This window comes from Sycon ciliatum, chromosome 3 (genome assembly GCF_964019385.1).
Source record: "Sycon ciliatum chromosome 3, ocSycCili1.1, whole genome shotgun sequence".
Lineage (NCBI taxonomy): Eukaryota > Metazoa > Porifera > Calcarea > Leucosolenida > Sycettidae > Sycon > Sycon ciliatum.
In genome coordinates, this window is record NC_088645.1 from 35,554,402 (window position 1) to 35,571,901 (window position 17,500).

General features: G+C 48.6%; 1 protein-coding gene across 1 annotated transcript; it reads left to right on the top strand.

Annotated features, from left to right (window-relative positions):
• The first annotated feature begins 1,574 nt into the window (after nucleotides 1-1,574).
• Nucleotides 1,575-7,694, top strand: LOC135812723 (uncharacterized). Its single transcript, XM_065325984.1, has 2 exons — nucleotides 1,575-1,813; nucleotides 7,253-7,694. The coding sequence occupies exons 1-2, from the start codon at nucleotides 1,733-1,735 to the stop codon at nucleotides 7,649-7,651; spliced, it is 480 nt and encodes a 159-aa protein (XP_065182056.1). The 5' UTR covers nucleotides 1,575-1,732; the 3' UTR covers nucleotides 7,652-7,694.
• Nucleotides 7,695-17,500: the final 9,806 nt, after the last annotated feature.

Genomic DNA, 17,500 nt, shown 5'->3' on the forward strand with positions numbered 1-17,500 from the left:
AGTGCTTTCTCAAGTGGGTGACTTGATAGGCAGTGCGGTGTGGGGCACGTTGGCGGATCGCTATGGCCGTCGCCCCATCATGATCATGTCGCCGATCGCCTCCTCCGTCTTCGTCATCTTGTTCGGCCTGAGCCGGTCGTTTGCGTGGGCGGTGATGGCACGCCTCTGCTGGGGCGCGGTGGCCAGTACAATGGCCGTCACCAAGACCCTGCTCGGCGAGCTGTCCACCGAGAGCACGCGGGCGCGCATGTTTGCGCTGATCGGCTTCTCGAATGGCGTGGCTAAACTGCTAGGTCCCGGCCTCAGCGGCTTGCTCTACAAGCCGTCGGCCAAGTACGCTAGCATGGACACAGAGTTCTGGCGCTCGCACCCGTACCTGCTGCCCTGCCTCATCGTGGTCCTCGTCAACCTGGTCAGCTTCGTCATGTCGCTGCTCTTCCTCAAGGAGACGCTGCCGTCGGTGGAGAAACACGCGCCGCACTCGCCCGCGCCCAGCAGTGCCGACGACGCCATAGGTGACGGTGATGATGTCATCAATGACTCATCATTTGCAGCAGCTGCCGTGGCCACACTGGGTGACTGTGGTGCTGGTGAAGCCACTGGTAACGGCGAGCAGGTGCAGTTGAGAGAGGTGGCATCGTCACCACGGAAACATAATGGCCGACCGCATCGAGACAAAACCGAATCGCCCCTGGTGGTGACGATGGTTGCATCATCTAAAAGTGCGAGAGATGACCCAACATCATTGGCAACAACGACAACCGTGCAAACCAAGATTATCACCGGGCAGGACCACGCGGGGAAACGAGAAGGTCGGCACAGGCAAAGGAGCATTGCCGCTCGCATCCAACACCGCATTGGCCACGGCCGTCGCAGCTACCGTAATCTCCCCGAGCCAGGGAATGACGACTTTGGTACTGATGATGTCGCTGTCTTGCTGGATGACTCATCATCCGCTCTTCGGAGTGGCGGCAACGGTGGCAAAGGCGGGTGCTGCCGGGTACTGCGCATGTACGCGCGCATCCTGCGCTTGCTGAGCGTGCGCACCATCCGCCTGGCCGTCTCCTCATTCGTCATCCTGGCACTGACGGACATGATGGTGTCGGAGACGCTGCCGCTGCTGCTCGTCAACAACTACTCCCACGGCGGCCTGTGCTTCAACACGTCCGAGATCGGTGTCTTCAACTCGGCCATCGCCGTCTTCCAGCTCGGCTCGCAGATGTTCCTCTACCCTCGCCTGGCCAAGCGCTTCGGCTATCGGCGACTGCACCAGGGTGCCATCGCCGTGTTTGCCCTCGGCTGCTTCCTCACGCCCTGGCTGTCGAGCATCGTCGGCTCTCAGGACCCGTTGCCGCGACAACCCGCTGCTGCGGCGCTCGCCAATCAGACGTTGCCGAACGCCACGACGGCTGGGGAGCGTACGACGACTACGCGGAGTCGAAATATTACAACTTCAGCGGTGGCGCGCCCGAGCATTGCTACACAGCACGGACCCGCGTCTGGAGCTCGCTGAACACGACGCTGTCATCACCGTCCACTGCACTGCCCATGCATCGTCGCGCCTTCGACAATTCATCCGCAGAGCTGCTGTGGAACTACACGACAGTAACTCTAGACCAGTGCGGGGCGCGTATCGCAGGATCAGATCGAGCTCATTCCGCTCGACCAGCGCGTCAGTGAGTTCCGGTACCTGGCGTGCCTCGACTGGTGGGTTTGGCCGACGGTGCTGCTGATGCGACTGCCCGTCTTCCTCTCCATGATCATGGCGTTCACGTGCACAAACGTGTTCATCAACAACTCGTGCGACGCATCGGTGAGTGCTCGTGTGCAGCCTCCGTGTGTGTGTGTGTGTGTGTGTGTGTGTTTGCGCCTACGTGTTTGTACACGTGCAAAGTTGTGAATGTCCCTGTGTGAGTGCATCATGCCTGTCTCCCGGACGGTGCACTGTGTAATTTTTATCAGCCGACTTCCCCTACACTGGGCCACAGCGCTAGATTTCGGGCGTTACCGTAATGTCGCGTATAAAAGCAGGTGCTTACGGCCGTATAAGCCGGGGTTCAAACCCAGCTTCTACGTCAACCTCATCAGTGCAGTGTCACTGTGCAGTGCATACCGCCACGTATGAACTGTGCAAGTACGTGCTCGTGTCTTTGCACAGAGCGGCTTCTATTCAAATCGTGCTTCTGTGTCACGGCGCGCTTCAAAAAATCGGCTTCTATTCGAGTCATGCTTTTATAATTATATGCGACACTACGGTATAATAAATATATCGTAGTGTCGCGTATTTTTTTATTTTTTTTTTACTAAGGCCACAGCTTCCAATCATGACATGCAAAGCAGCGGTGCAGCATCGCAGGCATGAATCGTGGACGTGGTGACGGGGTCTGATGTGCTCCACCGACCTAGGGTCTCGGCTTCACTGCACAGCAAACGCGTCGAAAGAAAACGAGGGCTAATAATTATCGGGAGATGGGGGGGGGGGAAGAAGAAGAGAGAGAGAGAGAGAGAGAGAGAGAGAGAGAGAGAGAGAGAGAGAGAGAGAGAGAGAGAGAGAGAGAGAGAGAGAGAGAGCGAGAGAGAGAGAGAGAGAGAGAGAGAGAGAGAGAGAGAGAGAGAGAGAGAGAGAGAGAGAGAGAGAGAGAGAGAGAGAGAGAGAGAGAGAGAGAGAGAAAAAAGAGAGAGAGAGAGAGAGACAGAGAGAGAGAGAAAAAGAGAGAGAGAGAGAGAGAGAGAGAGAGAGAGAGAGAGAGAGAGAGAGAGAGAGAGAGAGAGAGAGAGAGAGAGAGAGAGAGAGAGAGAGAGAGAGAGAGAGAGAGAGAGAGAGAGAGGAGAGAGAGAGAGAGAGAGAGGAGAGAGAGAGAGAGAGAGAGAGAGAGAGAGAGAGAGAGAGAGAGAGAGAGAGAGAGAGAGAGAGAGAGAGAGAGAGAGAGAGAGAGAGAGAGAGAGAGAGAGAGAGAGAGAGAGAGAGAGAGAGAGAGAGAGAGAGAGAGAGAGAGAGAGCGTATAAAAGCATGACTCGAAAAGAAGCCGATTTTTGTATATGAATGCAAGCCTTGCCTGATACGTAACATGTTTTCACGGTGACAGCGCGAACAAGGCGTCTGGTTTCATGGTTGTAGCCAGGAGCACTGTTTCCCATACACTCTTCGCCTTGTTCACGCTGTCCCTGTGAAAAGATTTCGGGAGTTGTAGTGCACTGGGCGCCGGCATATCACAACCATAGCAACGAATTCAGTGCTCTAATTTCAGAAATTTTTGGTGCTCAATATTTTCGGTATGAGGGCAAAAGGCCAGGTTAAGTGAACAGAAAATTTAGGTACAGAGAAGCAGTTCCCTATTGGATTATGTGTGTTAGTGTTTGTTCGGTGTATTGAAATTTTAGGTCTGAAAAAGACGCACCGAAAGTACCTTCGGCGAAAATATAAGTACACTGAAACTTTGCGAAATTACAGTATTCCAGAACGTTTTCTTGTCATTATTCGTAGATAAACCAGGCACCTACATGTAGATTTTGCCTAAAATGTGCTAGAGTGTGAGAGCGGGTTTTTCCAGCCGTGCTGCTACCCACAGTCAACTGGGAACTTGTGGCCAGGCACAAGGGGTACATGGATGCAGCTAATGGGGTCATTCTCGGCACTTGTGCCAGTGGTTGTGAGACTTATCCACTCACCCCCACCGTTAGGCACTGCATCTGCCGCTAGGGTTTACCGGGTGTTAGCAGCCTTCATGAGTTCCCTTCGGGAACGGACACGATAATTTACTTTTTATTTTATTTTTTATTTTTTAGTGTGCACTGTATATGAAGGGTAGGCTGGTCACCTACAAGTAATTCTACATTACACCTGAAACCTGGCAGGTCCCTGATATCGAAATGTTAGAACACCTAAAACTACATGTTCTACCAAGCAACAACCACCCAGCTTGGGAGGCTCAATTTGATCAAGGATAAGAAGTGGAAGGGAAGCTTGGCGAGGACGAATTGTAACGAACGGAATGCCGATATCCTACAGTACTGTGAAACGATCGTCGTGTGATCCTACATGTATACATGTTATAGTACCGGTAGTTAATTTGTCCATCATACTTCATGGTCTTTTAACCAAGTGCAGTACGGCAGGATATCGGCATTCGGTTCATTACAATTCGTCCTCGCGAAGCTTCCCTTTCACTTCTTATCCTTGATAAAATTGAACCTCCCACGTTGGGTGGTTGTTGCTTTGCGTCGTAGAGTTGTGGTTAGACCGTATTGTCTTACCGTCCCGTTATCGTACCAAGCCAGCATTCCACTCTGCTTTGGAATGTAGCTTGTGTTCGGTTTGATGGCGCTTGCCTCCCCTCTTTTGGAATTATCACCAGAGAGGTTTTGCAGAGCGAATGTTTGCGCGAATTTTCGTTTGATGTCACAAGAAGCGAAACTTCGTGCGAACGTTCGCAGTTTTGAACGCGGAAGTTGCAGGAAACGCAGTAATTTTCGCTCATCGCGGACCGGAAGTTGCAGGAAACGCGAAACAAACGTTCGCAGTAATTTTCGCTCATCGCGGACCGGTGGTGCACGGTGAGCCACCCTCAATCCTCATTTTATGCTTGATCTCTGCTCTTGGCTTGGTCCGTGGGTGCTAGCTTTCCCATAGATTTGGCGTGTTGCTTTATCTCCGGAACCATCTCCAATCTCCTGCCTGCACGTCTTCTCACTGCTCAGAGTTGGTTACATCAATGATGATGATGCATTCTTTTAAATTTCAGGTGTTGATGCGCCAGATTACAGCACAAGCCAACCCGTTTGTCTGTGGGTCTCCAGCCATGGTTAACTTAGTCAAAGAGCTCTCGTCTCCGGTAGTGACTCAGGGTGCCGCCACTCGCAACAAACGAATAATCGGATGAAGACCACTTCTCAAACAAGCGAGATTGCACGCGTACTTTCGTTTGTTGGAGCGAATATATACAGTCAACTTGGCTAATAACGACTGCGGATATAACGACACTTCGCGAATAACGACAGAATTTCCATGCCCAGAGCAAAGTCCCATCCAACTGGTATACATACAATGAGACTTCGGGTATAACGACACTTCGCGAATAAGGACACTTTTCTGATGCCCCGCCGAGTGTCGTTATAAGCGAAGTTGACTGTATAATCATGCAAAACACAAATTCCGTGCAAACATTAGTAGTACGTGTCGGCCGGTTCTGTGGTAGGTACATGCCCCAGCCCGAAAAAATGGGTTACTATTGATAGTACCCCATTTTTGGGGTAAAACCGGGCACCCTGTTTTTTGCGTAATAAAATGATTTTTTCAGGTGTTGGAGATGGTGGAGGGGTATGCCAATGTCATCATGATTGTACCCCAATAGTTGTACCTGATAATTGCGCCGGATGGAAGTGGGTATAAAAAGTGGATACATTGCTGGATATGGTGTCATAATGAAGATGTTGGTGTTTTTTCCGTGACCCACCCACCCCACGTTCCACCTCCCCATGCAATTTTTCGAAAAATGGTCATGCTCACACACGTCACAAAGGTCAGTTCTTGACAGATATGATACATATCATAACAGAGAAATTCTGAATAATAATAATGGAACGAACACTGAAGATCGCAATGGAATGGAGGAGTAAGGTAGTATTTTCATTATACAATTCAGTTCTTGTCGTCATAATTTCATCAAGCTGGTATCAGATGAGAGACTGCAAAGTTTACTCTTCGAATACGTGTGAGGATGGATTAACCCGTGACCTCTTGCACGACACGCAGTACGAGGTGGAGTTATCGGACGCTCTGATGTGCACCAACGGTTCCGCCCAGTCAGCAATCGAACTGTCGGTCGACGACCTCCTTTGCACCTCCATCGTGTCAACAGTCAACTCGGGTAATTTCGAGACGAATCCATCCTCACTGATGTCGATTGTACCAACTCGCACACGAATCCGCGTTACTATGTCCCTTGGACATAATATGGGCCACGGGTGGACGGAGACCAGTCATGGTCTTTCCACTGCATGACCAGCTTCTAATCATCTTGAATGAAATACGGAGGTTGATGGAGTTTGAATGAGGTAGATCAAGGTGACTCCAATCTCTTACCATGAACACTTGTGTATAGGCTGAGAAACGGCCTCCACCTTCTTCCAATGCCCCTTGCACTTCAAGTGATCTACTAAGGAGCGAAGACCACTCTTGGTCTTTAGGCAGCTGATACAAGTCATAAACATCTTGAGCGAAAGACGGAGTTTGATGGAGTTGGAATGAGGTAGATCAAGGCGACTCCAATCCTACCTCTTTTATACCCATAATCTCCTAGTAATGGAAACTAGTATGTTTGTCGGTTGACGGGGGCGGCACGCGTGCGCTGTACATACTACCAAGGCTATAATAACCCCCCCCCCCCCCCGCCGCCCAAGAGTGTGCAACGCCTAATACCCTTTCTATGGGGTTCGCCGATAGCGAAAACTCCCATCATCGGCTGTTACACTGGTCACGCGGAGTTCCCCATAGTAGTACCGTATTTCCTCCATATTATTATTTTTAACTTTTATTTTACGAGGGTGTTTCCCACAGACCTATGGTCTTCTTACGGGAGCCCCTAGGAAGGTTAAGCATGAGCGAATAAATGAGCGGTACTAGTAGTCTGTACAAGTGCGAACAGTGGAAGGTAGCATGTTCCACCGTCATACAGTGAGCTATAATGCCGTTCTGTTTGTTTTCGCAAGCCGGAACGCGAAAAGCACTGCGAACGTTCGCTCTGCAAAACCTCTCTACTGCTATCCATGAACCTTCCAAGTTGGAAGGCCGCTGGTTAGCGCTGTCGAGCAGTGCTCAAGCTGACTTCCTTGCCGTGGAATGTCTCAGTACTCCTTGTCAGTTTTGTGCTAGATTGTGCACGTCTGACTGTTCAAAACCTGGTTTAGTTGGTGGACTCTAACCCATAATTTGTGCCCCGCCGTTTTCCTTGTATCCTTTCTTCTTTTTTTCTTTCTTTTTTTTACTATGTTCACATACCCAAGTCGAAAATAATACAGACAGACAATGGTACTGAGACTAGCACAAACGTAACAACTACCGTGCATGGGGCTGCACCGAGACGCAACAGTGATGGCGGGGGGGGGGGGGGGGGGCATTGATGGCTCTGCCGACCTGAGGTCTCATGTGTGTGTGTGTGTGTGTGTGTGTGTGTGTGTGTGTGCGTGTGTGTGGGGTGTGTGTGTGCATGTGTGTGTGTGTTTTTGCTTGTGGTGTTGTTGTTGTGGACACAGGTACGGGCGCGCGTGACCAGTCTGGGTCAGATGTCGGCGGCGGTGGCTCGCAGCGTGGGTCCGCTCATCTCCATCCTGTTTGCCTGGAGCACAGACAGCGGGCTGTCGCTGCCGCTCAACTACCACCTGACGTTCTGGGTGGCCGCGCTGATCACACTGCTCACCATCCCGGTGTCGCGAAGACTACCAGCCAGCGTGGAGACCACCACCGCCGCCACGCGGATGGGGTGCGAGGGAAGAACGCCGGCGTCAAGCGAGCGCGGCACGACGGCGAGGGCGGCGGCGGTTGCCAGGCGGCGTCAGTCCACTCTAGACGCAGAGCAAAACGTTCTGCCACACGACGACGGTGACGACGAGGGTGCAGCGATTGCACTCGACGAGGACGAGGTGGCCGTTTGAAGGACGCTTTCGTGCACGGTTCGTGCGTGTGTGTCGTGTGTTTACTGGCAGTTTCTGGCCACGTGCCGATGGACAGCGTCTTGTGGCGATGGCTCTGCGTGCTTGGCATTTACTGTCCAACCGGTTGGTTGGCCACGGGACCAAGGCCAGGGGGACCAGCAACGCATCCCTGGTGGCTGGATGACCTGCTAAGCGCGTGAGCGCACACATACGCACGCACACACACACTATTTCTCTCTCTCTATCTCTCCCTCTCCCCCCCCCCCTCTGTCTCTCTGTGTCTCTCTCTTTCTCACGCACACACACACACACACATACACACACACACACACACACACACACACACACACACACACACACACACACACACACACACACACACACACACACTACTACTACTACTACTACTACTACTACTACTACTACTACTACTATCAATCAGCTACCCCAGTGGGGTCACGCCGCCCTCCACTCAGAGAACTGAGCGCAAGGTGAGGGGCAGTGGCGCAAAACAAAACAGGAAGTACAGCAGAATGAATTGAAAAAAAGGAAATCAAAACAAACAAAAAAGTAAATTATCGTGTCCGTTCCCAAAGGGAACTCACGACGGCCAGTAACACCCGATAAACTCTAGCAAACAAAACAACTAAACAAAACAAGCTGCCATATTGATGGAAAAGAACTCACCAACAGAGGAAAGAAATATCACAAAGCAGATGAACAGTCTGCTGCAGGTCCACTATAAAACTTAATGCAACGACTGAAAAAGGAACAATATAAAAAAATAAATGTGAACATGATGTTCTGTTCCACAAACGTCTGTACGCGTGCTGCTTCGGCCTTCGTGAATCAGGAAAACACAATCTTGAGTTGGAGGGTGGGCACCAAACGTCCCACAAGGGCTCCACAACACGTACTTTCACGAGCGACGAGGAGTGTGTACAGCAAGCTAATAACACTACACCATCGCCGCACGACGACTGGCCATTCAGGTCCAAACAACACGGCCAAGGACAAATTCACGATTCCAGCGATACACCGCGCAGGAAGAAATTTCTGCGAGTTTGACCTGTTTCCTTTCTCATCCAGGAGTCCACTTGCTCTGCCGAACGCCACTGCATTGTTCTTGGCTGGGGTTGATCTGAGGGCTCGCCACACCACTGCGGAGGATGCGGAAAGGACGCAAGAAGACGGTGACGGCAACAAATTACTCGCCCTGGTCGTCAGCTCACTGAATGTCCTTCCGCCCGCGCACGAAACCGGCTGCAAGGCATGAAAAGCCTACTGCCAGTCAATACCCAGGGATGACCCTGACCAGAAGGCCAGGGCCGCCCCGTGGAGGAGGCCAACAAAGAGAAAACCAGGAACTAACAAATCTGCTTCCTCTCGGCAAATATTCTATTCCCACACACACACACACACACACACACACACACACACACACACACACACACACACACACACACACACACACACACACACACACACACACACACACACACACACACACACACACACACACACACACACACACTACTACTACTACTACTACTACTACTACTACTACTACTACTACTACTATAGCATGACTGCCCATTGGGCAATGTCACCCCCGGAGGGGGCCAGAGTTTGGAGGGCACCGTCATTGGCAGGACTTCTGGTGCCTCGTCAAATCTTGCTGTCGTCGGAAACGCTTCGGGCAATGAATGCAGATCAGCGGCAGTGATTCCCTATCGGCTGCAGCAAGACGTTTTCCACGGTTGCAGTTATGGCGGTTAAAACCAGCCCGGGACTTGAAGCAGCGATTGCAGCGTTGACAATGCTGAAAGCAGCAACTAGCGAGAGACGCCGTCAATGCCGTATCCATGGTATCTGCATGATCAGGGAGTGCAGGCTGGCAGCGATGAACTGCAAGCCCACCCTTACTACGGAACCATCGGCAGCAACTGACGCACTGTGCTGAACCACGCTGTTGGTGGACGGGCAGTTGGCGCTCAGCCAAACACTTGTGCCGTGCCTTGTCTTGAGGACGAGAGAAAGCCCGGTTGCAAGATGAGCAGAGTACGGATTTCTCTACTGCCCGAGGAGGCTGAAAAACACACACACACACACACACACACTCTCACTAACTCACTCTCTCTCTCTCACACACACTCTCTCTCTCTCTCTCTCTCTCTCTCTCTCTCTCTCTGTCCAGGGCATCCTGAACATTTCCCACTTGGCTCAATGGGCTTAACTCTTATAACTTTTCTAATAGACTTCTTATCCTTCTGAGTCTTTCTATATCTTTAGTACGTAGTAAATTTACCTTTCAAACGCAGGCCTTTGCTCCAGAATTCCCCACGGACAAGAGAATAATATTATTGTAAACATGGAAAGCGGCTCACCAAGAGAATAATAATAATTATTATACTGTACTATTTGCCAGCTATGAGAGAAATTATCAAGAGAAAAAATATCAATACAGTGGTCCCTCTATAATCCGGCACCATTTGTGCCACGGAAATCTGCTGGATTAGGGAGGGTGCTGGATTAACAAATCGGATTTACTGCTGCAATGTGCATGAAGAGGACATTTGGGCTACTGAAAATTGTGCTGGTTTATCGAGGGTGCTGGTTTATAAAGTGCTGGATTAAAGAGGGACGACTGTACAGTTGTGAACGGTGCCTTCGATAGGCGGTCAGCCTTTGGGTCATCCTAATAAAGGTATTGTTATTATTATTAAAAGAGAAGAAACACATGAGAGCGAGTTTCTTCTCTTTTTTTTACATTTTATTAATACTGGCTCATTATCCGAATATAGCCGCGGCCCAAAGTTGTGCGACCATGGCAATGTAAACCTAGGTGTACGGTGAACTTGGAGTCGGTGTTGGTCACATTTCACAAGGTTAAAAAAATATATCGATCCCTGCATAAACATGTGCATGTTCGTTTTGAGGGGGAGGGAAGCACCGAGAAAAACCCGTTTTGTGAAGTTTGATTCAGTTTCCGCTGTGCATGCGAGTATGCAGTTCCCAGGGCAGCGCAGAGGGGTCCCAGTGCGGTTCAACGTTCATGTTCTGAGGTTCAATATTATTTAATAGTATACTAGTTCATCAGAGAGTTGTACAAAATTGTCTCCAATGTCATGCAGTCGTATTTATTCAGCTTTTATTTCTTGTGTACTTGCATACTGGTATTAGTTTAGTCCCACAATCTGCGATAAAATGATCCGCTGTAGCACCTACTCCACTTTTATGTTTATGTATCTATGTCATTCGGATCTTCCCAAGTTGTACAATGTACTGTTGAGATACCGAATTCAAATAAATCAATACCAAATCAATACCATACCAAACAAATGAGGTCCTTGACCTGCTGGATGCATGCGGATAGCACTCAGTTGCATGCACTTGTCATTTTTCTCGCTTGTTTATTTTTAGCGGCCGGTGAGGCATCCTGCAGCTTCATAACTCGAAGAGAATTGGTGAGCACACATGCTCATTCCCTGGGCACTGCAAATTCACAACTCATTTAATTTTACAGAATCATTAATTTTGCAACGTTTCGGCAAATTGCCATCATCAGGATCATCGACAGGATGCAATATGAAGCGGAAGTCTGCCACGGAGCAGTTATAATTATACACTAATTTGGTGTTCTTAACCCTTTTTAAAAGGGGGCAGCCTACCCATAAATTTCATATGGTTCATATGGCATTCAATTGACCGTAACTTTGGTGTTTATCAGTGGATTTGAGTGAAATTTTGACCACACACTCCTGCCACTATGCTGGCCCTCAGGACATGATTTAAAAGTTCTTGCGCCTCACTGACAGGCTTTCCAGGCCGGAAAAACTCAAATTGCCGGCATAGTGCCACGGTGTGCGAGCCACCCAGGAGCCAAACAAATGCATTTACAATTTTTTCACATTTTCGTGCTCATTCTGTTCGTGCGCGGAACTCAAACCTAGAACAAGTCCAGAAGCAGCCATGGGTGATGGGGTAGGGCCCCTCAACGAGGCCCTGGAATCTGTCACAACGGAACGAGTGGGCGTTCTCGCACACACTCCCACAGACCCAAGTCAATTTTTGAATTTTTTTAGGTTTAGCACGTGCTACGAGGTCGTACCTTTGATACAACATCCAGTGCTGGGACGTCCACAGCAAGCCATTTCCACAGCGCTGCACACCAAATCCAGGATACCCTCAGAAACCGGCAAAGACTACCACTCACGTTTCACTACTGCCTAGTACTGAATCCTACCTGACTTCTTGACACGACTCAAACTTGCCAAAGTCACTAAATCAACGTCAACTACAATAATCAAGCCACATACATGTATCTGCAACGTCACGAGGATGCTGGCAAAAGTCCTGCTGCACGGCGGCGGGCTTTGCCCGCCGCCGTGCAGCCCAATACGTGGCTCAAAAACCTGATTTTTTGGACTTAGCAAAATTCTGCACACTTTCACGTGTTTCCATGATACGACAAGTTGCGCACGGTCTGCTCACATTCAAATACAGTGCTGCCAACAAATGACAGCGTGCAACAAAAAAATCTTTCCTTGCAAGGGCACATTTTCGGCCATAACTCTTGAACGGCCGGTCAGATCGGGACACAATTTTCAGAGAATTTGCAGCTATTCACGCTCTTTCAACTGACGTAGCACTCAATATGAATTTACAAATTCGATTTTTCAGCGAATTTTTGGGTAGTCTGCCACCTTAAGGGGGCAGCCTACCCATAAATTTCATATGGCATTCAATTGACCGTAACTTTGGTGTTTATCAGTGGATTTCAGTGAAATTTTGACCGCACACTCCTGCCACTATGCTGGCCCTCAGGACATGATTTACAAGTTCTTGCGCCTCACTGACAGGCTTTCCAGGCCGGAAAAACTCAAATTTCCGGCATAGTGCCACGGTGTGCGAGCCGCGACATTCTCTCGAACCCAGTTGGGCAGAGCTCTCTGGGCAGAGCTCTCTGGGCAGTGCTGGCGCGAAGCTCTACAACCGTGTTCAACGGTTCTGGTGGCAGCCAAAATCCTGACGACTACGAGCGCTGCACAACTACCTGGGACTGTACAGTTGTGAACGGTGCCTTCGATAGGCGGTCAGCCTTTGGGTCATCCTAATAAAGGTATTACTAATATTATTATTATCAAGAGTACATAACCCAGGGTTATGTACTCTTGTTATTATTAAAAGAGATGCACTGTCGAGTCGAGTGCGGAAGCAGGTTTTGAAGCTCCGCGAGCTTAGCTCTTCGACTCCCCTACTGGCCCCAGCCCAGCATCAGGCTGGGCTGGAGGCGTAGTTAATAGCCGCCGTAGTAGTAGTTTTGTTCCTTGCCTCTGTTTCCCAGGTAGTTGTGCAGCGCTCGTAGTCGTCAGGATTTTGGCTGCCACCAGAACCGTTGAACACGGTTGTAGAGCTTCGCGCCAGCACTGCCCGGAAGCTCTGCCCAACTGGGTTCGAGAGAATGTCGCGCTACTGCTGTGGATGTGGTAAGAAGGCCGCTGGTTAGCGCTGTCGAGCAGTGCTCAAGCTGACTTCCTTGCCGTGGAATGTCTCAGTACTCCTTGTCAGTTTTGTGCTAGATTGTGCACGTCTGACTGTTCAAAACCTTGTTTAGTTGGTGGACTCTAACGCATAACTTGTGCCCCGCCGTTTTCCCCGTCTCATCTTCCAACAACAGGAACAACAACAATGACAACAACAACAATGGTAACAAATTACCATCAAGATCAAAGGAGGAGTCAACGAACAGAGGTTCAGCAACGTGAAGCGAGCCTGGGACCGACCGGTGTTGATGAGGAGAATGACACGGAGGACGACACTGAGGACGAGTTGGAAGATGAGACGGGGGACGAGGTTGCGGTTGGTGGAGACGAGGAATCGGATGGTGATTGTGATCGTAAGAAGTCTGCCGTTTTTCTTCATCTGTTGTCTCACCCTAAGTGTCTGCAGGTGTATGATGATTTTAGTTTTTCTGTTCTTTGTCGTGCACGGTACGCTAGTCAGTTGAAAGTACTTGAGGCTGTTTGTATTCGTTTGCATAAGGCTGATCTTCAAGTTGTAAGTGTAATGGGTAGCCGAGTGGTAGGCGAGGTGAAATCAACAAGAATTACTTTTATTCTACTTCTTTCAGGTACACACCTGAGATATAATTATTAGTGAAAGAAGAAGCGGCAAAATAACTGACTTTCTCTCCGGTGCACACCTGGAGGTTGAATAGCTCGTTATTATCAAAATCTCATCTTTTTCAAAACAGAAATGCGCAGCCGCTTTTATGCAGCAGACGCCGTACGCTTACATACGGAGATACACTAAATATACATCAGGAAAGCTCCGTATTAGTTCCGTACTGCTTCCGTATTGGTCGGGCAGGGATACTACACCCTCCCTTCCTACAGATAATCACGCCCTCGTGATTTTCAAAAAATTAGTGAAGAGTTACGAACACAGCTTCAACCGGAAGATGGCAAATAATATATCGGAAATGATAACGTTTAGAGTAGACAGAAGAAATGAACTGATAACAAATCATAAAGTAGAAGCACACCAGGTTCACACGATCTCTCGGGGTAAAAAGGGGAAAGAACTGTCCTCCAAATAGGACCTGAAAAACTACAGCACTCTTGCTGCACAACGCTGGCACAACCCGCCAGGAACATCGCAGTTCAAAAACCGAACTGAATACACTATAACTATAAGGGGCGTTGTCACACACATTGTCCCACGTTAGCTGGGTAAGCCGTGGCTCACCATGATCAGACGCCTACCAAACTATACTGGATTCACACACTCGCATAAAGGAAGACTGAAAAGAACAGGGAGACTGAAGGAAGACAGGAAAGAAAATGCCATACCTGGAATCAGCGTTAGTAACCACGGCGGCGGCTGGAGCTACGGCGGAGGGTAAGCCAGGTTTTATCTTCATCTTGGTTGAGCCGGTCACTCAGTGCGGCTAGCTCGGCGTCAGACAAATGACCTCCCTCCTCGTCTTGAATCGTGGTCTTCACATTGTCGAGAACATCGCTTTGCGCGACGTAAAGAGTGATGGTCTAGCCAGGAAGAGTGTTGACGAAAATCTGCATCCCACCACGGAGACGAAGTACCAAGTGAATAGTGGACTCCTGCTGAACGTTGTAGTCACTCAGGGTTCGGCCGTCTGCCAACTGCGTGCCGGCGAAAATCAAACGCTGCTGGTCTTGGGGAATACCCTCCTTGTCTTGGTCAGCAGCCTGCATGTCGTCGTCCTCATCAGCTTCGCTATCACCACCGGTAGTATACATGTCGGTGGCGGGTCGCTTGGAATCGCCATTGGAGTCTCCAGTGTGTGCCGTGCGAAGAGAAGGGTGATCCACGCTAGCACCCTGACTGTGCTGCAAGCTAATAAGCAGGGTCAAGCCCAGGAAGGCAAGAAACATGATTCTCATCATGATTCGTCGCAGGGAGCTGCAGCGGGTTGAGCCATGGGGGTCTGGGGTCGAATCACGTTGTTTTATTTAAAACTACACCGCTGCCACCAATGTAATGGGTAGCCGAGTGGTAGGCGAGGTGAAATCAACAAGAATTACTTTTATTCTACTTCTTTCAGGTACACACCTGAGATATAATTATTAGTGAAAGAAGAAGCGGCAAAATAACTGACTTTCTCTCCGGTGCACACCTGGAGGTTGAATAGCTCGTTATTATCAAAATCTCATCTTTTTCAAAACAGAAATGCGCAGCCGCTTTTATGCAGCAGACGCCGTACGCTTACATACGGAGATACACTAAATATACATCAGGAAAGCTCCGTATTAGGGCCTGGTCAGACTGCGGCAAAATCGAAATAATCCTAGGATTATAATCCGAATCTCCATAGTAACTTGCCGCCAGAGCGGCAAAAGCGAGAGTTGACGCTCCAAAAAAAAGCAAGAACGGACCACGCTTTTCCGCTCCAAACAGGATTTGACGCTGATATGCCATTGACGCTGATAATCACTGATTTTTTCATCTCGATATCGAGGAGCTAATTGGCCACGGACAACAACAAAACTCATACGGATGGTTGCAAGGATTGCACTGAAGGTGTTGGCGATCCCCAAGGTGAAGGAATTTGACGTCGTTCGTGGAGATTACCACTTGACGCTCGAAATGAAGTTTGAATTTTCACTCTCCCCCACATGTGTAGTGTGATCGCGATTCAAATTCTGGACGCTGTTCTGTTTTCGTCAGGCAACCAAAATTTGCCGCAGTCTGACCAGGCCCTAAGGCCGAGTAAAAAAAATTACTAGATGATCGTCCTTTTTTTGGAAAAATCGGGGAGGGCGGGAGGATTTTATTTTTATTTTTTTACTTTTTACCCTCTCATGCACACAGTGTACACAACAACATCAAGGTTTTTTTCTCTTTTTTTCTTTTTTTTTCTTTTTTTCTTTTTCTTTCTTCAGCAGATCGATACTGACGTTGTGATAATACTAGTAGTATGTAGTCCATATAGTAAAGAAAGTATTAAACAAAGCGTGCACATGTTTCCTGCATCCGCGATCGGTAAAAAACCAACGATTTCGGCAAAAACTCACGATTTAAAAAATAAAATATTTCTTGGGGCGCTGACAAAAACTGGGGCGGACGGGGACGATCATCTAGCTTTTTTTTTTACTTGGCCTTAGTTCCGTACTGCTTCCGTATTGGTCGGGCAGGGATACTACATAAGCAGAAGAAACATGTAGTTGCTGTTTTCGTAGGTGCACAGCATGATTGTTTGTCTCACTACACAGTTCTAGCGTTGCAATTAGTTCCTCACCCCTGTTGCACTTAGCTCTCACTTTACTTCTATTGTCTCACCTTCCCTCATTCTATTTTAGCACTTTGTTTTGTTCTCGTAACACATTATTGAATGTATATAAATTATTGATTTAGGGGTCGTCCATAATTATCGAACTTTTTTCACAAAACGAAATAATTTCGTTATGGGGTGGGAGGGGGTTGACCAATTTCGCTTCAGAAAACATTGACACATGTGCATGCCCATCATCAGTAGCACACTTGCAACTTTTGTTGTATTATGCATGCATATGTCAAACTTTTTTTTACGTTCTGAGGGGGAGGGAGGGAGGGGTTGGGTCTAAACTAAAAAAATTGGTTGGTTGGTTGGTTTGGTTTTTATTATTTCAGTTCGTTGCCTCAACAGTACAAAGTACAAATATCAAGAGGGACGAACGAAAAGAGAACTATAAAACAGAGCAGAGAGGAAGATGCAACTGAAAGGAAAGAAAAACGGAAAGAAACGGAGAAGGAATGTGGACTGGGCGGATTCATGAACCATTACTAGAGAGAAACGGAGAAGGAATGTGGACTGGGCGGATTCATGAACCATTACTAGAGCAGGGCAATGCATGAACAGAAGGGGGAAGTCCGTCGATATTCATGTTTAAAAAATTCCAAGCCTTATTTTATTGGTGAAATGCATTTTCAAAAAGGAGGGGGTATAGGGATATAGTCAATTTGTCGTCATTTAGAGCGTGCAAAAGTTCTGTAGAAAATGATCTAATGTCCTCACTTCCTTTCAAGTGAGCAGGGAGGGCATTCCACATAAGGGATGCTCTGGAGGAAAAGGAATTGTACCCTACCATGGATTTATACAAGCAAATTGACAAATTGTTTGTTGTAGTTCCACGAGTTGACCGCTTAGAGGTGGGCAAAGGGAAAAGACTGCGTAAGCATGATGCAGGCTGAACAATATGACAAATAAACGTAAACGTAAGAAATTGATAAATGTATCGATATTCAAGGTGTTTTATTTGAAGAGAAGCAAGAAGGAGTGGTACAGCAGCATGATATGAAGCACCGCAGGTAACTCGTACAGCTCTACGG